This window comes from Nerophis lumbriciformis, linkage group LG25 (genome assembly GCF_033978685.3).
Source record: "Nerophis lumbriciformis linkage group LG25, RoL_Nlum_v2.1, whole genome shotgun sequence".
NCBI lineage: Eukaryota > Metazoa > Chordata > Actinopteri > Syngnathiformes > Syngnathidae > Nerophis > Nerophis lumbriciformis.
Genome location: NC_084572.2, coordinates 40,449,207 through 40,475,843, shown reverse-complemented (window position 1 = coordinate 40,475,843; position 26,637 = coordinate 40,449,207). Strand labels below are relative to the sequence as shown.

General features: G+C 40.4%; 1 protein-coding gene across 3 annotated transcripts in view; it reads right to left on the bottom strand.

Moving 5' to 3' along the window:
- The window catches only part of doc2g (double C2-like domains, gamma), a 327,390-nt gene that overhangs the window by 129,750 nt on the left and 171,003 nt on the right, over nt 1-26,637 (bottom strand). For all 3 annotated transcript variants that reach the window (XM_061984408.2, XM_061984407.2, XM_061984409.2), the window contains one exon: nt 8,547-8,952. In XM_061984408.2, the coding sequence (XP_061840392.1) occupies nt 8,547-8,934 (388 nt within the window). In that variant the 5' untranslated portion in view covers nt 8,935-8,952. The remainder of the gene's footprint in view (nt 1-8,546; nt 8,953-26,637) is intronic.

Below are 26,637 nucleotides of genomic sequence, written 5' to 3'. Positions count from 1 at the left end.
TTGACATGAAGCAGAGTGAAACAATTATGGAATCACTCAATTATGAGGAAACTAATATGGAATAATGAAACAAACAAACACTCCTACTTTGTTGTGCCACCTCTGACTTCTATACCAGCTTGAAGTCTCTGAGGCACGGACTTAACCACTGACAAACAACTCTTGCTGTTGTGGGTTAGGGTCAGAGTCCGGGTTGGGGTTAGGGTAACCCTAACTTTAAACCCTCCTGAACCATTTTCTTCCATTTGCACCAAACATTTTACATTGGATTGAGATCATAGACTTCTGGCTGAGTCACACTTGACTAACTAGACTAGAGCAAGCCCGGTCACAGGCAATTACAGAGTCTGTCAGTCCGGGTGAGGAGTCAGTTAAGCTAGAACTAGCCAGCGCCCGGCTGGGAAATCCCTGCACACATAGCATTTCTCCTAGAATAATACACAACTCACATCATGTTTTTTCTTGCAGTGACTGTGCCAGAGGTGGACATGCATTCTACTGAGGTGGCAAATGATGACACCTTCAATCTATCGCAGCATCAAGCAAACAATCTGAAGATTCCCATCATATCAATTAATCGATGTGATGGGAATTATTTAAGGCACACTACACAAAATAAACGTAACGTTATTAATATCAATACTACGGATAACATTAACAAATTAAAGCTGCAAGCAGCGTTGGTCGGGCCCGCGTATTTGGCAGGTGCTAGTCCTAAGTGTCCCAATACTTTTGTCCAGTTTTAGTAGTACGTGTCCCAATACTTTTGTCAAGTTGTAGTCCTAAGTGTCCCAATACATTTGTCCAGTGTAGGTGTCCCAATACTTTTTTCCAGTGGTAGTCCTAAGTGTCCCAATACTTTTGTCCGGTGGTAGTCATAAGTGTCCCAATACTTTTGTCCGGTGGTAGTCATAAGTGTCCCAATACTTTTGTCTAGTGTACCTACCTTGTCTGCATTGTGTGGGCACGCTGGTGCTTCCTGCTTTTAAGCAGCCATCTTAAAAAAACAGCAGCGCAGCAGCATCAGCGCATAGCGGGTCTTTGAAGGGTCATAAAATCAAAACCGGAGCAGTTAGAAAAACGCTGTTCTGTACTTTTATACACAAGGGTTCAATCTCTCTCCTGTGTTAGTTTGAAGCCGAAACGACAAACGCGCTCAGAGGAGATAGTTTTTGAAGGAAGGTGACCGGTTTTTACAAAAAATCTGTTTTGAAGGGGGAATAGCAAACTTCCTGTTGATTTTTGCGGGGGGTTGTCAATCTATGAAATGTAGGTCTAAGTGAGACCTACATAGAGGTTTTTGTTTCATGTCTCTCCGACATTCCCAGTGGGAGTTACAGGCAGTTTTGTCATTTTTTTCTTCCGAGGAGCAGTTTTTTCAGCGTTTTATTCAAAAATTGCGGTTAGGTTTTTTTTTATTAAATCGCAATTTTTGCCAGTCCTGATGTGTGTGTTCAGTTTGGTGAGTTTTGAAGCATGTTAAGGGGGTCAAATTACAGCTCAAAGAGGCAAAAGTGACTGTTTTTAGTACTTTTTTGTCTTGAAGGGGGAATTGCCAACTTTCTGTTGATTTCTGCCCAAGGATGTACAATTATGAAATCTAGGTCTAAGTCAGACCTACATAGAGAATTTTCATGTTTCATGTCTTTTCGACCTTCCTAGTGGGAGTTACAGGCAGTCTAGTTTTGTTTTTTTCTAGGGGGCGCTAGAGCGCAATTCTGAGTTTTGGGGTTCGGTTTTTTCATTAAAAGACAATTTTTGCAGGTCCTGATGTGTGGGTCAAATATGGTGAGTTTTGAAGCATGTTAAGTGGGTCAAATTAGTGCTCAAAGAGGCGGCCGGTATAATAATAATAAAACCTTACAAATTCAATAGGTCCTTATGTCCCATTGCATAAGGACTCCCTTTGGGAGTCCTTATGCAAGGCACTGAGTGACGTGCCTCGGCTGGCTGCTGATCACCGCACCGTCTCTTCTCAGTATTAGAACGGCAAATGTGAAAATTCAGCGATTTTGAATAAAAATAATCTAAAACTGGTGAAGTTGAATGAAAAAATAACTTTATAGTATAATCACTGGATACATATAACAATTTAATTAATTTGTTTTCTTTTCTTTCAATAATGTTCGTGTTGGAGGAGTTGTGAATTAGGTACACCTGCAGTCTGCAGGTGTACCTAATGTTGTGGCCCTGCAGTCATTCACAACTCCTCCAACACGAACATTATTGTTTTTGCACTTTTTGGCTTCTTATGAAATACCTTTTTTAAATAGATTCAATCTTGCACGTGGAAAGTTTAAGTGTGGGCTTTAGTTGATATAACAATTCTACGGCGGGGGTGCAGGAGGCGAGCCTCAGCCAGTGCGTCTTTTGCAGCCGTTTTATGATCGCTCAGCACAAGAAATACGTTACACACATACAGTTGTTGACAAAATACACTGCACATTATATACCTCAGCTAACTAAACTATGGAAATGTATAATATAATTCATATAGCAATACGGTCTCACTGCACAGCAGGCCAGCAGTTAGCCGAGTGCGTCCATGTTGAGGCACTGAGTGACGTGCCTCAAATGGCTGCTGTTCACCGCAACCATCTCTTCTCAGTATTTGAACGGCAAATGTGAAAATTCAGCGATTTTGAATACAAATAATCTAAAACTGGTGAAGTTAAATGGAAAATAACTTTATAGTATAATCACTGGATACATATAACAATTTAATTAATTTGTTTTCTTTTTACATTTTTTTTCTTTCCATGATGGCAGGTGAGGCCCTGCCTCACCAGCCCCTAGTGACCGCACGTCACTGGTATATATATATATTAATATAATTGGATATTAAGAGGAGTATGTGAAAGTTGGACTCCTACCTTGTTTACTTCTGTAAGGACAACATTAAAGTTGTGTAATCAATCAGAAATATCAAGCAGCTAAAATGTGGAACAGTGTTGAGTGTTTTTCATTTTTTTCATCATGCATTACACAGAATTTAAATTGGTGTAGTTTTGAATTATGTGTTGTGTTTAGACATTTTTTTATAATATCCACAAAGTTTAGTGAGCAGGTTGTGTTGTGTGTGTCCATGTGTGTTGACTTTTTTGGTTGTTTTTTTTTTGTACGATGAGTGGGAAAGGTTGTTTGGATTGGGTCGCATATAAAAATGCTGTGCTGTAAAACTTCGAAATTTACCTGAATTGCTCACGATGTCCATAAGATAGCAGAAAGGTTGCAGCAATTATACTGTCAGGGCCACAACATTAGGTACACCTGCAGTATGCAGGTGTACCTAATGTTGTGGCCCTGCAGTCATTCACAACTCCTCCAACACGAACATTATTGTTTTTGCACTTTTTGGCTTCTTATGAAATACCTTTTTTAAATAGATTCAATCTTGCACGTGGAAAGTTTAAGTGTGGGCTTTAGTTGATATAACACTCCCGTCGGGGCTTGCAATCTACAGCGGGGGTGCAGGAGGCGAGCCTCAGCCAGTGCGTCTTTTGCAGCCGTTTTATGATCGCTCAGCACAAGAAATACGTTACACACATACAGTTGTTGACAAAATACACTGTACATTATATACCTCAGCTAACTAAACTATGGAAATGTATAATATAGTTCATATAGCAATACGGTCTCACTGCACAGCAGGCCAGCAGTTAGCCGAGTGCGTCCATGTTGAGGCACTGAGTGACGTGCCTCGACTGGCTGCTGTTCACCGCAACCGTCTCTTCTCAGTATTTGAACGGCAAATGTGAAAATTCAGCGATTTTGAATAAAAATAATCTAAAACTGGTGAAGTTAAATGGAAAATAACTTTATAGTATAATCACTGGATACATATAACAATTTAATTAATTTGTTTTCTTTTTACATTTTTTTTCTTTCCATGATGGCAGTTGAGGCCCCGCCTCACCTGCCTCTAGTGACCGCACGTCACTGGTATATATATATATTAATATAATTGGATATTAAGAGGAGTATGTGAAAGTTGGACTCCTACCTTGTTTACTTCTGTAAGGACAACATTAAAGTTGTGTAATCAATCAGAAATATCAAGCAGCTAAAATGTGGAACAGTGTTGAGTGTTTTTCATTTTTTTCATCATGCATTACACAGAATTTAAATTGGTGTAGTTTTGAATTATGTGTTGTGTTTAGACATTTTTTTATAATATCCACAAAGTTTAGTGAGCAGGTTGTGTTATGTGTGTCCATGTGTGTTGACTTTTTTTGGGGGTTTTTTTTTGTACGATGAGTTTGGATTGGGTCGCATATAAAAATGCTGTGCTGTAAAACTTCGAAATTTACCTGAATTGCTCACGATGTCCATAAGATGGCAGAAAAGTTGCAGCAATTATACTGTCAGGGCCACAACATTAGGTACACCTGCAGTATGCAGGTGTACCTAATGTTGTGGCCCTGCAGTCATTCACAACTCCTCCAACACGAACATTATTGTTTTTGCACTTTTTGGCTTCTTATGAAATAACTTTTTTAAATAGATTCAATCTTGCACGTGGAAAGTTTAAGTGTGGGCTTTAGTTGATATAACAATTCTACGGCGGGGGTGCAGGAGGCGAGCCTCAGCCAGTGCGTCTTTTGCAGCCGTTTTATGATCGCTCAGCACAAGAAATACGTTACACACATACAGTTGTTGACAAAATACACTGTACATTATATACCTCAGCTAACTAAACTATGGAAATGTATAATATAATTCATATAGCAATACAGTCTCACTGCACAGCAGGCCAGCAGTTAGCCGAGTGCGTCCATGTTGAGGCACTGAGTGACGTGCCTCGACTGGCTGCTGTTCACCCCACCGTCTCTTCTCAGTATTAGAACGGCAAATGTGAAAATTCAGCGATTTTGAATAAAAATAATCTAAAACTGGTGAAGTTAAATGGAAAATAACTTTATAGTATAATCACTGGATACATATAACAATTTAATTAATTTGTTTTCTTTTTACATTTTTTTTCTTTCCATGATGGCAGTTGAGGCCCCGCCTCACCTGCCTCTAGTGACCGCACGTCACTGGTATATATATATATTAATATAATTGGATATTAAGAGGAGTATGTGAAAGTTGGACTCCTACCTTGTTTACTTCTGTAAGGACAACATTAAAGTTGTGTAATCAATCAGAAATATCAAGCAGCTAAAATGTGGAACAGTGTTGAGTGTTTTTCATTTTTTTCATCATGCATTACACAGAATTTAAATTGGTGTAGTTTTGAATTATGTGTTGTGTTTAGACATTTTTTTATAATATCCACAAAGTTTAGTGAGCAGGTTGTGTTATGTGTGTCCATGTGTGTTGACTTTTTTGGTTGGTTTTTTTTGTACGATGAGTGGGAAAGGTTGTTTGGATTGGGTCGCATATAAAAATGCTGTGCTGTAAAACTTCGAAAATTACCTGAATTGCTCACGATGTCCATAAGATGGCAGAAAAGTTGCAGCAATTATACTGTCAGGGCCACAACATTAGGTACACCTGCATACTGCAGGTGTACCTAATGTTGTGGCCCTGCAGTCATTCACAACTCCTCCAACACGAACATTATTGTCTTTGCAATTTTTGGCTTCTTATGAAATAACTTTTTTAAATAGATTCAATCTTGCACGTGGAAAGTTTAAGTGTGGGCTTTAGTTGATATATCACTCCCGTCGGGGCTTGCAATCTACAGCGGGGGTGCAGGAGGCGAGCCTCAGCCAGTGCGTCTTTTGCAGCCGTTTTATGATCGCTCAGCACAAGAAATACATTACACACATACAGTTGTTGACAAAATACACTGTACATTATATACCTCAGCTAACTAAACTATGGAAATGTATAATATAATTCATATAGCAATACGGTCTCACTGCACAGCAGGCCAGCAGTTAGCCGAGTCCGTCCATGTTGAGGCACTGAGTGACGGGCCTCGGCTGGCTGCTGTTCACCGCACCGTCTCTTCTCAGTATTTGAACGGCAAATGTGAAAATTCAGCGATTTTGAATAAAAATAATCTAAAACTGGTGAAATTAAATGGAAAAATAACTTTATAGTATAATCACTGGATACATATAACAATTTAATTAATTTGTTTTCTTTTTACATTTTTTTTCTTTCCATGATGGCAGTTGAGGCCCCGCCTCACCTGCCTCTAGTGACCGCACGTCACTGGTATATATATATATTAATATAATTGGATATTAAGAGGAGTATGTGAAAGTTGGACTCCTACCTTGTTTACTTCTGTAAGGACAACATTAAAGTTGTGTAATCAATCAGAAATATCAAGCAGCTAAAATGTGGAAGAGTGTTGAGTGTTTTTCATTTTTTTCATCATGCATTACACAGAATTTAAATTGGTGTAGTTTTGAATTATGTGTTGTGTTTAGACATTTTTTTATAATATCCACAAAGTTTAGTGAGCAGGTTGTGTTATGTGTGTCCATGTGTGTTGACTTTTTTGGTTGTTTTTTTTTTGTACGATGAGTGGGAAAGGTTGTTTGGATTGGGTCGCATATAAAAATGCTGTGCTGTAAAACTTCGAAATTTACCTGAATTGCTCACGATGTCCATAAGATAGCAGAAAGGTTGCAGCAATTATACTGTCAGGGCCACAACATTAGGTACACCTGCAGTATGCAGGTGTACCTAATGTTGTGGCCCTGCAGTCATTCACAACTCCTCCAACACGAACATTATTGTTTTTGCACTTTTTGGCTTCTTATGAAATACCTTTTTTAAATAGATTCAATCTTGCACGTGGAAAGTTTAAGTGTGGGCTTTAGTTGATATAACACTCCCGTCGGGGCTTGCAATCTACAGCGGGGGTGCAGGAGGCGAGCCTCAGCCAGTGCGTCTTTTGCAGCCGTTTTATGATCGCTCAGCACAAGAAATACGTTACACACATACAGTTGTTGACAAAATACACTGTACATTATATACCTCAGCTAACTAAACTATGGAAATGTATAATATAGTTCATATAGCAATACGGTCTCACTGCACAGCAGGCCAGCAGTTAGCCGAGTGCGTCCATGTTGAGGCACTGAGTGACGTGCCTCGACTGGCTGCTGTTCACCGCAACCGTCTCTTCTCAGTATTTGAACGGCAAATGTGAAAATTCAGCGATTTTGAATAAAAATAATCTAAAACTGGTGAAGTTAAATGGAAAATAACTTTATAGTATAATCACTGGATACATATAACAATTTAATTAATTTGTTTTCTTTTTACATTTTTTTTCTTTCCATGATGGCAGTTGAGGCCCCGCCTCACCTGCCTCTAGTGACCGCACGTCACTGGTATATATATATATATTAATATAATTGGATATTAAGAGGAGTATGTGAAAGTTGGACTCCTACCTTGTTTACTTCTGTAAGGACAACATTAAAGTTGTGTAATCAATCAGAAATATCAAGCAGCTAAAATGTGGAACAGTGTTGAGTGTTTTTCATTTTTTTCTTCATGCATTACACAGAATTTAAATTGGTGTAGTTTTGAATTATGTGTTGTGTTTAGACATTTTTTTATAATATCCACAAAGTTTAGTGAGCAGGTTGTGTTATGTGTGTCCATGTGTGTTGACTTTTTTTGGGTTTTTTTTTTGTACGATGAGTGGGAAAGGTTGTTTGGATTGGGTCGCATATAAAAATGCTGTGCTGCAAAACTTCGAAATTTACCTGAATTGCTCACGATGTCCATAAGATGGCAGAAAAGTTGCAGCAATTATACTGTCAGGGCCACAACATTAGGTACACCTGCATACTGCAGGTGTACCTAATGTTGTGGCCCTGCAGTCATTCACAACTCCTCCAACACGAACATTATTGTTTTTGCACTTTTTGGCTTCTTATGAAATACCTTTTTTAAATAGATTCAATCTTGCACGTGGAAAGTTTAAGTGTGGGCTTTAGTTGATATAACACTCCTGTCAGGGCTTGCAATCTACAGCGGGGGTGCAGGAGGCGAGCCTCAGCCAGTGCGTCTTTTGCAGCCGTTTTATGATCGCTCAGCACAAGAAATACGTTACACACATACAGTTGTTGACAAAATACACTGTACATTATATACCTCAGCTAACTAAACTATGGAAATGTATAATATAATTCATATAGCAATACAGTCTCACTGCACAGCAGGCCAGCAGTTAGCCGAGTGCGTCCATGTTGAGGCACTGAGTGACGTGCCTCGACTGGCTGCTGTTCACCGCAACCGTCTCTTCTCAGTATTTGAACGGCAAATGTGAAAATTCAGCGATTTTGAATAAAAATAATCTAAAACTGGTGAAGTTAAATGGAAAAATAACTTTATAGTATAATCACTGGATACATATAACAATTAAAAAATTTTTTTTTCTTTTTACATTTTTTTTCTTTCCATGATGGCAGGTGAGGCGGGGCCTCACCTGCCTCTAGTGACCGCACGTCACTGCGTCAGAGGTCCCCTAAAGGTGACGCTGTAAACAGAGCCATGTCCCCATTAAGTAGGCATTGCCAGAACACACACACACACACACACACACACACAAACGCCGAGAAACTCACTGTCGTCGTCATCAGAGTCGGCCGCCTCCTCTCGGTCCGCGCTGCTCTCCGCTTGCTTCTTTTCATCTCTGAAGCCGAGGCCCATGTCCCCGTTGAACGTCTCCTCCTTCAGGATCTTCTTCTCCCGCGGCGGCGGCGGCGTGCAGGGGTAGTCGTGGAAGCGTGGGAAGAAATCGGAGATCTGCGGGATGGGGAGGATGGGGCCCGGACACACATTGATGGCAAAGTGCTCCTGCATAGAAATCTTGACGGGCGAGGGAGGGGGCGGGGCCGAGGAGTGGGGTGTGGCCGAGGGCGAGGTAGCGGACGACGAGGGCGTGGAGGAAGAGGAAGGAGGGATGGTCAGGTGGGAGTTGGGCGGCGGCGGCGGCGGTTTGGAGACGCTCATGTGGGCTGTTGAAGGGGACTGGAAGAGAGAGAGAAATGAAGGCAAGGCGGGAAGAAGAAGAAGCTCTGGGCCCCGCAGGAGACAAACAAAACAACATTTTCACCGTGGCTACGTGGCTACAACCGTCTTCAAATGCACACCACATCCCCCCGGCACGGCGGGAGGCAGAAACATGTTTGGGTTTTCATGTGATCCTGAGCTCTCAAATGCCCAAACAGAAGTTGCCAGAAGCACTTGAAGTGTGACTCACACTTTAGTGTCTGTGCTTTGAATGAATATTCCAATAAACGTTTGTACAGTCGCTCAATATTTACATAACAGAGCAGGTCCAACTGAGTCATCAGCATGTTTACCTCCAAATGAAGCCTATTAACGCTTAAACTCCAGACGCCGTCAACCCAGGGCCATCATTTCAAAGTTTTCCTCACAGCTCTCGCTTTCCAGGGGTCACATGATGATTTCAAACACTTCCTTGTGGTCCACATAAGTGTTTTTCAACCACTTACTATGTGGTTGAAAAACAACACTAGTGATACAGTCTGGTGTGCCGTGGGAGATGATGTCATTTCACTTAATTGGGTTAGAAATATGTTTTGCAAACCAGTAATTATAATCCGCAAATGTGCCGTTGTTGAGTGTCGGTGCTGTCTGGAGCTGGGCAGAGTAACCGTTAGAGATGCGCGGTTTGCGGGCACAACCGCGGAGTCCGCGGATTATCCGCGGATCGGGCGGATGAAATTTAAAAAAATTAGATTTTATCCGCGGGTCGGGTCGGGTCGGGCGGTTGAAATAAAAAAAAATTAGATTTTAAATAGATTCAGGCGGGTGGCAGTTAAACCAATTGGTAAATATATATACATAGTTAAATGTTGTTACCCACATACGAAAAACGAGCAGGCACCTGCAGCATATGCCACAACAGAAGAAAAAAAAAGAAAAGAGATGGACACTTTTACGGAGCGGAGAAGGGACGCCTCGCCGGGGTCCGGGACCGAGGCCCCTTCCCCCGAGAGGGCCCCACCGGGAGCCGTAGCTGAGGCGATCCGCGAGAAGGGCCCAACGCACGTCCAGGGTCACCACCGCGCCCACCGCACCGACACCCCGCCTCGTCCGACTTCGCCGCGGCCGGCGTCACGCGCAGAAGGTAAGCAGCTTACCTGCCCACCACCCCCGTGGCCGGGGGCTCGTAACAGGGGTCACTCCGCGCGCTCCGCCCGCGCAGCTTACCTGCCCGCCACCCCTGTTGCCGGGGGCGCGTAACAGGGGTCACTCCGCGCGCAGTGCGCTCACGAAAGGGGTGGGGCTCACCCTGGTTGATATAGACAGCAGGACGGTGGCCATGGACGTCGGAACCCGCTAAGGAGTGTGTAACAACCCACCTGCCGAATCAACTAGCCCTGAAAATGGATGGCGCTGGAGCGTCGGGCCCATACCTGGCCGTCGCCGGCAGCGAGATGCGCTTGGAGGTGCGCTCAGCGCGGCTCCCATATGATTGCGCACTGGTGTGCGTCTGGGTCGTGACAGCGTGGCACGCGAATGTCTGTGCTGCATTGGATCAGTCTCCTTTCTTTAACAAACAAAAGCTTTATAACCTCACTAATGCCTTGCATCGTCTATATTAGATATATAACAACGGGCGGGTGCGGGCGGATGGCGGGCGGGTGCGGTTCTGATCAAATGTTACATCGGGTGGATGGCGGATGGTTGACGACTTTCTGATGCGGTTGCGGATGAAATAATTGCCTATCCGCGCATCTCTAGTAACCGTGTAATACTCTTCCATATCAGTAGGTGGCAGCAGCTAGCTAATTGCATACCTGCCAACTTTTGAAATCAGAAAAACCTAGTAGCCAGGGTCCAAGGGCAGCAGGCCCCGGTAGGTCCAGGACAAAGTCCTGGTGGGGGATTCCTTCGCCCCCCGACGCAAAATGATTGATTGCATTCAGACAGGTTAAAATAGTGCTAAAAGCATCACTTTTCTATCAGTCACAGTGACTTTTCAAAACAAAAATATTACAGCAAAAATCATATGGGTTGATTGACATGTTTATTCTGTAAGATAACTTCAATAGTTTGAAATGATTTTGACAGTTAATGCCAGTTATCCTGTCAACCTTTCACAAGACTTCAATTTGTTCATTGAAAGTATAAACACTTTTTACAGTAAACAAATGGTAAAACAGTACTAAACAATTCCATTAAAAAAAAAAATTGGTGTCATTATTAACTTTCTGTCCAAGCTTGTATAATCTACTGCCTTGTTCAATTGTAAAAAAATATTCTGTGCCTAAAATTCACATTTCTATCACAATTATCATACTGTAAACATGGTAAGCTAACTTCATTAAAATTAATAGTCCTGTCAATAGCATGGAATTACAATTCAAATGTAGTTTTTTTGTAAGCCTTTCAAAAGAATTCAAAATATGAAAAATTAATGAAAATTAATTGAAGCCATCAGACACTTGAAAAGTGGCACATCACATCTCTAATGTAATCATTTGAACTTTTCAACAGAAATAGCACTGCAAAAATATTAAGGACATACTTCTGTATTTTGGTAGTTATGCTGTCAACATTTAACAAGATTTCTTCAACTTGGACTTGAAAGCATAAATAGTATAAACACTTTTAACAGTATGTCGTGCTGTGAAATACAGCCGACAGGATTGCGCACCAAACACCAAGCAAGGCCATGGTGCAGGAGAACAAAGGACTTCTTTCATTTAAGGTTTGTGATAAACCATCAAACTCATTCGTTAAAAGGACTCTATAGTAATATAAAGCAAATTTTTCTGGACATTATCATGCAAGAAAAGTTTATTTTTGGGATCGCGATCACCGCGTAATGATTTTTAAAGGTTGCATTACATTATTAACTGTCCCATGTGATCAGCCAGTGCGATTGGAAGTCCATGCTCAATTATTGCCTCCGTAAATAAAACTTCGGCATTTATCACATCCAAAGAATCTGTTTGGGCGACGAAAAACGTTGAAAGTTTTCCACTTGTATCGCTAGCAACGGCATTAGACTTGTGTTTTTTTGTCCCAACGTGGTCTTTTACATCGCTAATTCCTCTGTGTCCGATCGAAAAATCGTGTCTGCACAAGGTGCAATTCGCGTAGTTTTCACCTTTTTTTTAATTTTTTATTAATATTAGATATATAACAACGGGCGGATGGCGGGCGGGTGCAGTTCTGATCAAACGTTACATCGGGTGGATGGCGGATGGTTGACGACTTTCTGACGCGGTTGCGGATGAAATAAATTGCCTATCCGCGCATCTCTAGTCTGTGCTGTCTGGAGCTCGGCAGAGTAACTGTGTAATACTCTTCCATATCAGTAGGTGGCAGCAGCTAGCTAATTGCTTTGTAGATGTCGGGAACGACGACCATGGTTTGCAGGTAAAGAGCAGTGTTGGGTTAGTTACTGAAAAGCAGTAACTAGTTACAGTTACTAGTTACTTCATTTCAAAAGTAACTCAGTTACTTACACCAAAAAGTAATGCATTACTGTGAAAAGTAACTATTTAGTTACTTCTTTTTTTTTTTTAAAGCTCCCATTAATGCCCTTTTAGCCTTCATTTCAGTACTGTTATTGCACTGGACAATAATACAATCTGTTGATCAACTTGACATGCATTTGCATCACTGAACTCTGCTAAGCAATGTGCTCTACATACAACACACAAAGATATGTTACAAAGGCCAATTTGTTTCTGGCCAGAACAAATTGACAAAACTATTTTAAATAGCTGCAACATAACGTACATAAGTAACAAACAGCATAATAACAGCATAGATGTAAACCAAGAAAGGCACACACTACATACACAAAGCCTAACCAGGCATTTTCTTTACTGAGCAAAACTCTTTATTGTCGGCCATAAACACATCACCAAAACATTAGTAAAAAAAATGATATCTAGCAAAAGTGGTCATTTTCTGCAGTACAAACCAGACCAAAAGCAACTTTGTTATATCAACAGCAGCCGCTCGCTCTTTCTCACTTGCGCCAACACTTGCACATATGGCACTTAGCCAGTGATGCGTTTACAGCCACACAAAAAGTCGGACAACTCCAACACCACACATAAAGTGTAATTCGAGGTCGTTACACTATGATTTACCAATCAAATGTGTGCTTATTCTAGTGTCATTTATTAGGAATCTTCATTTATAAATATTAATCATTAAATGCTGTTAGTATATTAAATAAATACTAATAAAAATATATGTTTTACAAACAGGAAGTTGCAGGAATGTACACATGATCCCCTGCTTACATCTCATTGTGCAACATGTGAATGTTTTAATGGGAACTAAATGAAAGGGGTACAAATGATTTCCAAAGCAGGACCTCCACCCAGACAAACAATACAAGTACACAGTTCATGAAAAACAATATTTGTTGTTATTGTCATTGTAAGTGGGCCTAAACACTTCTATTAGAAATGGAAATGACTGCTGTCATTTGATTATAATAATAAGAGAATGTTGTCTGTCTATCTGTGTTGGCCCTGTGATGAGGTGGGGACTTGTCCAGGGTGTACACTGCCTTCCGCCCGAATGCAGCTGAGATAGGCTCCAGCGACCCCGAAAAGGACAAGCGGTAGAAAATGGATGGATGGATGGAGATGTAAGTTGTTATTTAGTGAGGTTTGGGACAGGTGTGCTGCTGGTGTAGCCACAGTGTGCACGTCTAAAGTTGCTCACATGGACTCCACTCAATGCTCAGGGACTTTTTGCGTTTGCTCACACACATGAACAATTGGAGGGAACATTGATTGCCAGAGTGTGTACCTTCAGCGGTGAATGATGAGCAGAGGCAGACTTAATCCTTAAGTGGTGGTGGAGGTGAAGTGGCATCAGAGTCTCTATCGCTCTTTACTAGCTTCGTGGAAGCATGTTGCTTATGTAGCTTGTTTCAGCAGATTTGAATTGCTGTTTTGGGCAGTAGATGGCATCTTTGATCCAAAGCACAATTTACATTTAACTAAAATGTTATTTTCTTTGTGCTCGACAAAAGAAAAGTAGTGAAAATATCTCCATGTTAGCAAACTCGACTTCTGGCTCCGCCATGATCAGACACGCCCCCTCTCCTCCCCACACTCACACACACCCACACAGAGCGCATGTCTCTCTCTCTTCTCCGGCTTGTGACACAAGAAGAATCAGAACGATGACACAGCAGCGCTCCGATAAAACACACTTTATACTACATAAAAAGTAACGTAAAATAACGCAGTAACGCATCATGTAGTAACGGTAACTGAGTTACTGAATATAAAAAACAACGCGTTAGATTACTAGTTACCGCCGAAACTAATGGCGTTACAGTAACGCGTTACTTTGTAACGCGTTAGTCCGAACACTGGTAAAGAGGCATCCAACGCTTAAACTAAAAATAAACAAAAGGCGAGTGCCGCTAAGAAAAGGCATTGAAGCTTAGGGAAGTCTATACAAAACGAAGCTAAAACGGAACTGGTTGCAAAGTAAACAAAAACAGAATGCTGGACGACAGCAAAGACTTACAGCGTTTGGAGCAGCGGGAGCGCAAGACAAGAACTAAAACACTACACACAGGAAAACACCCAAAAACTCAAAATAAGCCACGGTGGTGACGGTACACCTGCTTTGAGACAAGAGCTGTAGTGATGCATGCTTGGTTATGCTTTGAATTCATATCCAACAATTGCGAGAACGACTTTTTACTGTCAATATCGGCTGCTGACTTTCATTTTTCTTTTGTTTTCTGAAATGACAGGCCACACAAAATGATGTGGCAGCCCACACTGAATGACATGGCGGGCCACAATAAATGATGTGGCAGACCATAATAAATGATGTGGCAGACCACATTGAAGAACATGGCGGGCCACCTTAAATTAACTGGCAGACCACATTGAATGATATGGTGGGCCACTCTAAATTACGTAACAAAAAATGATGTGGCAGCCCACACTGAATGACATGGCAGGCCACAATAAATGATGTGGCAGACCACGTTGAAGAACATGGCGGGCCACCTTAAATTAACTGGCAGACCACGTTGAATGATATGGTGGGCCACTCTAAATTACGTGACAAACCACTTTAAATGATGGTGCGGCCCACACTGAATGACATGGCGGGCCACAATAAATGATGTGGCAGACCACATTGAAGAACATGGCGGGCCACCTTAAATGAACTGGCAGACCACATTGAATGATATGGTGGGCCACTCTAAATTACGTGCCAAACCACTTTGAATGATGTGGCAGCCCACACTGAATGACATGGCAGACCATAATAAATGATGTGGCAGACCACGTTGAAGAACATGGCGGGCCACCTTAAATTAACTGGCAGACCACATTGAATGATATGGTGGGCCACTCTAAATTACGCGACAAACCACTTTAAATGATGTGGCAGCCCACACTGAATGACATGGCGGGCCACAATAAATGATGTGGCAGACCATAATAAATGATGTGACAGACCACATTGAAGAACATGGCGGGCCACCTTAAATTAACTGGCAGACCACATTGAATGATATGGTGGGCCACTCTAAATTACGTAACAAAAAATGAAGTGGCAGCCCACACTGAATGACATGGCGGGCCACAATAAATGATGTGGCAGACCATAATAAATGATGTGACAGACCACATTGAAGAACATGGCGGGCCACCTTAAATTAACTGGCAGACCACATTGAATGATATGGTGGGCCACTCTAAATTACGTAACAGAAAATGATGTGGCAGCCCACACTGAATGACATGGCGGGCCACCATAAATGATGTGGCAGACCATAATAAATGATGTGGCAGACCACATTGAAGAACTTGGCGGGCCACTTAAATTAACTGGCAGACCACATTGAATGATATGGTGGGCCACTCTAAATTACATGACAAACCACTTTAAATGATGTGGCAGCCCACACTGAATGACATGGCGGGCCACAATAAATGATGTGGCAGACCATAATAAATGATGTGGCAGACCACATTGAAGAACATGGCGGGCCACCTTAAAATAACTGGCAGACCACATTGAATGATATGGTGGGCCAGCCTAAATTACGTAACAAACCACTTTAAATGATGTGGCAGCCCACACTGAATGACATGGCAGGCCACAATAAATGATGTGGCAGACCATAATAAATGATGTGGCAGACCACATTGAAGAACATGGCGGGCCACCTTAAATGAACTGGCAGACCACATTGAATGATATGGTGGGCCACTCTAAATTACGTGACAAACCACTTTAAATGATGTGGCAGCCCACACTGAATGACATGGCGGGCCACAATAAATGATGTGGCAGACCATAATAAATGATGTGACAGACCACTTTGAAGAACATGACGGGCCACCTTAAATTAACTGGCAGACCACATTGAATGATATGGTGGGCCACTCTAAATTACGTAACAGAAAATGATGTGGCAGCCCACACTGAATGACATGGCGGGCCACCATAAATGATGTGGCAGACCATAATAAATGATGTGGCAGACCACATTGAAGAACTTGGCGGGCCACTTAAATTAACTGGCAGACCACATTGAATGATATGGTGGGCCACTCTAAATTACATGACAAACCACTTTAAATGATGTGGCAGCCCACACTGAATGACATGGCGGGCCACAATAAATGATGTGGCAGACCATAATAAATGATGTGGCAGACCACATTGAAGAACATGGCGGGCCACCTTAAATTAACTGGCAGACCACATTGAATGATATGGTGGGCCACTCTAAATTACGTGACAAACCACTTTGAATGATGTGGCAGCCCACACTGAATGACATGGCGGGCCACAATAAATGAAGTGGTGGGCAACAATAAATGATGTGAGAGACCACATTGAAGAACATGGCGGGCCACCTTAAATTAACTGGCAGACCACATTGAATGATATGGTGGGCCACTCTAAATTACGTAACAAAAAATGATGTGGCAGCCCACACTGAATGACATGGCGGGCCACAATAAATGATGTGGTGGGCAACAATAAATGATGTGACAGACCACATTGAAGAACATGGCGGGCCACCTTAAAATTAACTGGCAGACCACATTGAATGATATGGTGGGCCACTCTAAATTACGTAACAAAAAATGATGTGGCAGCCCACACTGAATGACATGGCGGGCCACAATAAATGATGTGGTGGGCAACAATAAATGATGTGACAGACCACATTGAAGAACATGGCGGGCCACCTTAAATTAACTGGCAGACCACATTGAATGATAGGGTGGGCCACTCTAAATTATGAGACAAACCACTTTAAATGATGTGGCAGCCCACGCTGAATGACATGGCGGGCCACAATAAATGATGTGGCAGACCATAATAAATGATGTGGCAGACCACATTGAAGAACATGGCGGGCCACCTTAAATTAACTGGCAGACCACATTGAATGATATGGTGGGCCACTCTAAATTACGTAACAAAAAATGATGTGGCAGCCCACACTGAATGACATGGCGGGCCACAATAAATGATGTGGTGGGCAACAATAAATGATGTGACAGACCACATTGAAGAACATGGCGGGCCACCTTAAATTAACTGGCAGACCACATTGAATGATATGGTGGGCCACTCTAAATTACGTAACAAAAAATGATGTGGCAGCCCACACTGAATGACATGGCGGGCCACAATAAATGATGTGGTGGGCAACAATAAATGATGTGACAGACCACATTGAAGAACATGGCGGGCCACCTTAAATTAACTGGCAGACCACATTGAATGATATGGTGGGCCACTCTAAATTACGTAACAAAAAATGATGTGGCAGCCTACACTGAATGACATGGCGGGCCACAATAAATGATGTGGTGGGCAACAATAAATGATGTGACAGACCACATTGAAGAACATGGCGGGCCACCTTAAATTAACTGGGAGACCACATTGAATGATATGGTGGGCCACTCTAAATTACGTAATAAACCACATTGAATGATATGGTGGGCCACTCTAAATTACGTAATAAACCACTTTGAATGACGTGGCAGCCCACACTGAATGACATGACGAATACAAGAAACAGACGTACTAAACACATGATCAGTAGATAGAGATGAATACAAGAACCAGACGTACTAAACACATGATTGAAATATTCCTTCCTTCTTTTTACAGAGCTCATCATTACTTGACAAGGCACTTCTAACAGCGTTCATTTAAGGAGGCGTTTAAACAGTCCCAGGCCTCCTTTTTAATTCCTGTTGACAAACAAGAGCTGGGAAGAGAGCTGGTGTGCACGGGACTGCAGAGATTTAAGGACCTGATGGGAGTGTTTAGATCCACACAATGTTCCCACACACCTCCCAAAGTAACAAAAGGTGAAGTCCCAGTCACCATCATGTACACTCATCATGTATTCTTCTTTTCACTCCACTTCCACACAGGACTTTCTCAATGAGAAAGGCAAGACCCTCATTCTTCTCGACTTGCAGTCAAATACCAACGCTGAGGAAAACTCACTCAAGTCAATGGAATGTGTTGCTACAACATGTGGACAATATATGGCAATGAAACATACATATACACACACTGTACATATACATTCACTGTACAAACATACATATACCGTATTTTCCGCACCATAAGGCGCCCTGGGTTATAAGCCGCGCCTTCAATGAACGGCATATTTCAAAACTTTGTCCACCTATAAGCCGCCCCGTGTTATAAGCCGCATCTAACTGCGCTAAAGGAATGTCAAAAAAACAGTCAGATAGGTCAGTCAAACTTTAATAATATATTAAAAACCAGCGTGATGTGGGCGCGCATGGAGTCGTATATCAACATGGACGGAGCTGCGTGAAAAAAGCCACCCGGCCTCTTCGCGTAAACTTACCTTAACCACTCGCTCATCTTTTCTTCATCCATCCCTTCGAGTTAGCTTTTATGATGACGCCGGCTGGAAAGGTCTCTTTTGGCAAGGTCCTCCTTTTGAATATCACCATGGGTGGAAGTTTCTGGCCATTAGCATGGCAAGCTAGAACCACAGTGAAGGATGACTTCTCATTCCCTGTGGTGCGAATATTCACCGTACGTGCTCCCGTTGTATCCACAGTGCAGTTCACAGGAATATCAAAAGTCAGTGGAACCTCGTCCATGTTGATAATGTTCTCTGGCCGGATCTTTTTTTCAGCTATCTTGTTTTTACAATATGCACGGAAAGTAGCCAGCTTTTCTTGAAAGTCTTTAGGCAGTTGCTGTGAAATAGTAGTCCGTGTGCGGATGGAGAGATTGCGTCTTTTCATGAACCGGATCCCTGTCGCTTAGTAGGAGCCATTTTGTGGTCTTTACAGATGTAAACACACAAAGGAAATGAAACGTACGGTAATATCCGCGCTCTTTTTCTTCTTCTACGCGGGCAGGTGGTTGCTTACAGTAGAAGAAGAAGCGCTTCCTGTTCTATGGGGGCGGGTGCTTACCTTGGCGGTTGCTTGCGTAGAAGAAGAAGCACTTCCTCTTCTACGGGGAAAAAAGATGGCGGCTGTTTACCGTAGTTGCGAGACCGAAACTTTATGAAAATGAATCTTAATATTAATCCATATATAAAGCGCACCGGGTTAAAAGCCGCACTGTCAGCTTTTGAGTAAATTTGTGGTTTTTAGGTGCGGCTAATAGTGCGGAAAATACGGTACACATACTGTACATATACAAGTACATATACATACATACACTCACGCACATAATCATGCTTCATCAAACATATATTAACATTGTTGCCCTAGGGCACGGGTCGGCAACCCGCGGCTCTAGCGCCGCCCTAGTGGCTCTCTGGAGCTTTTTCAAAAATGTATGGAAAATGGAAAAAGATGAGGGGAAAAATTTTTTTGTTTGTTTTAATATGGTTTCTGTAGGAGGACAAACATGACACAAACCTCCCTAATTGTTACAAAGCACACTGTTTATATTAAACATGCTTCACGGATTCCAGTATTTGGTGAGCGCCGTTTTTTCCTACTCATTTTGGCGGTCCTTGAACTCACCGTAGTTTGTATACATGTATAACTTTCTCCGACTTTCTAACACGTGTTTTATGCCACTAGGGCGGCTCTTTAGCGCCGCCCTAGTGGCTCTCTGGAGCTTTTTCAAAAATGTATGAAAAATGGAAAAAGATGAGGGGGAAAAAAATTTGTTTTTGTTTTAATATGGTTTCTGTAGGAGGACAAACATGACACAAACCTCCCTAATTGTTACAAAGCACACTGTTTGTATTAAACATGCTTCACTGATTCGAGTATTTGGTGAGCGCCATTTTGTCCTACTAATTTTGGCGGTCCTTGAACTCACCTTAGTTTGTTTACATGTATAACTTTCTCCTAACACGTGTTTTATGCCACTTCTTTTTCTGTCTCATTTTGTCCACCAAACTTTTCACGTTGTGCGTGAATGCACAAAGGTGAGCTTTGTTGATGTTATTGACTTGTGTGGAGTGCTAATCAGACATATTTGGTCACCGCATGACTGCAAGCTAATCGATGCTAACATGCTATTTAGGCTAGCTATATGTACATATTGCATCATTATGCCTCATTTGTAGCTATATTTGAGCTCATTTAGTTTCCTTTAAGTCATCTTAATTCAATTTACATCTCATGACACACTGTCTGTATGTAATATGGCTTTTCATTTTTTGCGGCTCCAGACAGATTTTTTTTTTGTATTTTTGGTCCAATATGGCTCTTTCAACATTTTGGGTTGCCGACCCCTGGCCTAGGGTAAACTGGGTATAACACATGGCACACTGACAAAGCTTAACCTATTGTTACTATAACAATCTACAAGGTTAGGTTGCTTTTCTGTCTTCCCCTCCATTTTTCTGCATTCTTTCGTATCTCAAGTTATCATTACGTATATGTATTGTTGCATTTGAACAACTGTATGGTTGATAATAAAGGTAAATCATTGGTATTGTTCATTATCAATAGTGATATTTCTATTGGTATTTGTATTGATCCATTTGTAGTGTAATAATGCTCATTATTTTTTATTTCACTAACTGCTTCTTTGCTATCACTTTTACCATATGCGGTCCTCTCCAAGGTTTCTCATAGTCATTCACATCGACGTACCACCGGGGTGAGTTTTTCCTTGCCCTTATGTGGGCTCTGTGCCGAGGATGTGGTTGTGGCTTGCGCAGCCCTTTGAGACACTTGTGATTTAGGGCTATATAAATAAACATTGATTGATTGATTGACCATCATATTTGTAGATATCCTATTTGCTGATGTTGCTCTATTGTTGTTGTTGTTGTTGTCTCTCTGTCTAATCTCCCTCTTGTCCCCACAATTTCCCCCTCTGTCTTCTTTTTTCTCTCTTTCTATCCCCTCCTGCTCCAAAATGATAATATAAATACATTTAATAAAGTCAAATACAAATTAAAGCTGCAAGCAGCATTGGTCGGGCCCGCGTATTTGGCAGGTGCTAGTCCTAAGTGTCCCAATACTTTTGTCTACTTTTAGTCTGAAGTGTCCCAAGACTTTTGTCTAGTGTACCTACCTTGTCTGCATTGTGTGGGCACGTTGGTGCTTCCTGCTTTTAAGCAGCCATCTTAAAAAAAACAGTAGCGCAGCGGGTCTTTGAAGGCTCATAAAATCAAAACCGGAGCAGTTAGAAAAATTATTTCGATAACTTTTATTTGGAAGGGTTCAATCTCTCTCCTGTGTTATTTTGAAGCTGATACGACAAACGCGCTCAGAGGAGATAATGTTTAAAGAGAAGTGACTGGTTTATAAAAAAAAATTGTTTTGAAGGGGAAATTGCAAACTTCCTGTTGATTTTTGCTGGGGGTTGTCAATATATGAAATGTAGGTCTAAGTGAGACCTACATAGAGGTTTTTGTTTCATGTCTCTCCGACCTTCCCAGTGGGAGTTACAGGCAGTTTTGTCATTTTTTTTCTTCCGAGGAGCAGTTTTTTTCTGCGTTTTATTCAAAAATTGCGCTAGAGCGCAATTTTGAGATTTGGTGTTAGGTTTTTTTATTAGATCGCAATTTTTGCCAGTTCTGATGTGTGTGTTCAGTTTGGTGAGTTTTGAAGCATGTTAAGAGGGTGAAAATACAGCTCAAAGAGGCAAAAGTTACTGTTTTTAGTACTTTTTTGTCCTGAAGGGGGAATTGCCAACTTCCTGTTGATTTTTGCCCGAGGAAATTAATTAATGAAAAGTAGGTCTAAGTAAGACCTACATAGAGGTTTTTGTTTCATGTCTCTACAACATTCGTACTGGGAGTTATAAGCAGTTTTCTTTCTAGGGGGCGCTAGAGCGCAATTTTGAGTTTTGGGGTTTGGTTTTTTGATAAAAAGTTTTGCCGTATATTACTTTGAAGCATGCTAAGGGGGTCAAATTACAGCGCAAAGTTGCGGAAGAATAATAATAATAAAACCTTACAAATTCAATAGGTCCTTATGTCCCATTGCATAAGGACTCCCTTTGGGAGTCCTTATGCAATGGGCCATGCGGGCCCTAATAAGGCAACAAGAGAAGTATCCTACACTTCTCTTGTGTAAAGTAAATGTGAACAGCCGACATGGGCATCTACATCAACTATATCATCATCTACATCTACTATATGATCATCTACATCAACTATATCATCATCTACATCAACTATATGATCATCTACATCTACTATATGATCATCTACATCAACTATATGATCATCTACATCTACTATATGATCATCTACATCTACTATATGATCATCTACATCTACTATATGATCATCTACATCTACTATATGATCATCTACATCTACTATATCATCATCTACATCTACTATATGATCATCTACATCTACTATATGATCATCTACATCTACTATATGATCATCTACATCTACTATATCATCATCTACATCTACTATATGATCATCTACATCTACTATATGATCATCTACATCTACTATATGATCATCTACATCTACTATATGATCATCTACATCTACTATATGATCATCTACATCTACTATATGATCATCTACATCTACTATATGATCATCTACATCTACTATATGATCATCTACATCTATTATATGATCATCTACATCTACTATATGATCATCTACATCTACTATATGATCATCTACATCTACTATATGATCATCTACATCTACTATATGATCATCTACATCTACTATATGATCATCTACATCTACTATATCATCATCTACATCTACTATATGATCATCTACATCTACTATATGATCATCTACATCTACTATATCATCATCTACATCTACTATATGATCATCTACATCTACTATATGATCATCTACATCTACTATATGATCATCTACATCTACTATATGATCATCTACATCTACTATATGATCATCTACATCTACTATATGATCATCTACATCTACTATATGATCATCTACATCTACTATATCATCATCTACATCTACTATATGATCATCTACATCTACTATATGATCATCTACATCTACTATATGATCATCTACATCTACTATATGATCATCTACATCTACTATATGATCATCTACATCTACTATATGATCATCTACATCTACTATATGATCATCTACATCAACTATATGATCATCTACATCTACTATATCATCATCTACATCTACTATATCATCATCTACATCTACTATATGATCATCTACATCTACTATATGATCATCTACATCAACTATATGATCATCTACATCTACTATATGATCATCTACATCTACTATATGATCATCTACATCTACTATATGATCATCTACATCTACTATATGATCATCTACATCTACTATATGATCATCTACATCTACTATATGATCATCTACATCTACTATATGATCATCTACATCTACTATATGATCATCTACATCTACTATATGATCATCTACATCTACTATATGATCATCTACATCTACTATATGATCATCTACATCTACTATATCATCATCTACATCTACTATATGATCATCTACATCTACTATATGATCATCTACATCTACTATATGATCATCTACATCTACTATATCATCATCTACATCTACTATATGATCATCTACATCTACTATATGATCATCTACATCTACTATATGATCATCTACATCTACTATATGATCATCTACATCTACTATATGATCATCTACATCTACTATATGATCATCTACATCTACTATATGATCATCTACATCTACTATATGATCATCTACATCTATTATATGATCATCTACATCTACTATATGATCATCTACATCTACTATATGATCATCTACATCTACTATATGATCATCTACATCTACTATATGATCATCTACATCTACTATATGATCATCTACATCTACTATATCATCATCTACATCTACTATATGATCATCTACATCTACTATATGATCATCTACATCTACTATATCATCATCTACATCTACTATATGATCATCTACATCTACTATATGATCATCTACATCTACTATATGATCATCTACATCTACTATATGATCATCTACATCTACTATATGATCATCTACATCTACTATATGATCATCTACATCTACTATATGATCATCTACATCTACTATATCATCATCTACATCTACTATATGATCATCTACATCTACTATATGATCATCTACATCTACTATATGATCATCTACATCTACTATATGATCATCTACATCTACTATATGATCATCTACATCTACTATATGATCATCTACATCTACTATATGATCATCTACATCAACTATATGATCATCTACATCTACTATATCATCATCTACATCTACTATATCATCATCTACATCTACTATATGATCATCTACATCTACTATATGATCATCTACATCAACTATATGATCATCTACATCTACTATATGATCATCTACATCTACTATATGATCATCTACATCTACTATATGATCATCTACATCTACTATATGATCATCTACATCTACTATATGATCATCTACATCTACTATATGATCATCTACATCTACTATATGATCATCTACATCTACTATATGATCATCTACATCTACTATATGATCATCTACATCTACTATATGATCATCTACATCTACTATATGATCATCTACATCTACTATATCATCATCTACATCTACTATATGATCATCTACATCTACTATATGATCATCTACATCTACTATATGATCATCTACATCTACTATATGATCATCTACATCTACTATATGATCATCTACATCTACTATATGATTTGCCTGAGAAGCTGAACAGGACACAAAATAAATAAATAAATAAATAAATGTCAATGAAAGATAAAAAGCGCAGTTTGGAGCTCACTTCATTTTAGTCAGTGAAACCAAACCTGCGACTGACTCTGGGTCCATCCATGGATCCAGGTTCTCTACCACCATACTTGCCAACCTTGAGACCTCCGATTTCGGGGGGTGGGGGGCGGGGCGGGGGCGTGGTTGGGGGCGTGGTTAAGATATATATATATATATATATATATATATATATATATATATATATATATATATATATATATATATATATAAATAAAATAAATACTTGAATTTCAGTGTTCATTTACAAACTACAACTCACAAACACTTTAGAGTTAGGCTCCACCATCAGAATGTGTACTTAAACTTATAAAGATCACATGGATATCATTCAGTGAGTTGATTCACCAAAACTAACCTGTTATACAGGAGGAAAAAGCACACAGGACGTTTCAATTGTTCACAGACTGGTCGCGCTCATCGGAATGACAAGCCACTTCCGGTCTGCAGGTGATAGCATTCAATTGGGAAGAAACGCCCTACTGCCCCCTACTGACCAATGTGAATACTGATAAATGTGTAATGACAGCTCCAAAAACGAATTCAAACCACAAAATAAAATAAATAAATCAACACAAAAATGTGACACATTATGGGTGGGTCACATATGCATGTACAGTAGATGGCAGTATTGTCCTGTTTAAAAGTGTCGCAACATTGCTGTTTACGGCAGACCAACTGCTTTACGGTAGACACTGTTGTTGTGTGTTGTCAACACGTCACTCAGCTCCGCCTGAATTTCGGGAGTTTTTCGGGAGAAAATTTGTCCCGGGAGGTTTTCGGGAGAGGCGCTGAATTTCGGGAGTCTCCCGGAAAATCCGGGAGGGTATGGGCAAGTATGTCTACCACTTACCCTCATTAGGGTCACAAGTCTATCTAGCCAGACTTGGGGCTGAAGGCTGGTTAACTCCCTGGTCCAAAGGATGCATGGGGCCACTTTGATATTTATCTCATTCCAAACCACTACAATACTTCAAAATGTCTGCACATTTCAACATTTCCTCTTTGTGCTTTTAAATCTCCTTTTCAGTCAACTTTGGCCACCTCTGATTGAGAGTCTCCAATGAACCCAGCATGCATTGTGGGAGATGATTGAGAGTCTCCAGTGTACCCAGCATGCATTGTGGGAGATGATTGAGAGTCTCCAGTGTACCCAGCATGCATTGTGGGAGATGATTGAGAGTCTCCTAGTGTACCTAACATGCAACATGGGAGAGGACGCCAGAGAAAAGCTGCACACACACAAGAGGAGAATATGCAAACTTGCCCGACACAAGAGATTCGAACCCAGATCTCCTGACTGTGCGGCCGTCCTGGGTCCTGACCCTAATTTTGAGACACTTCAAGTCTTTAACATTCAGGGA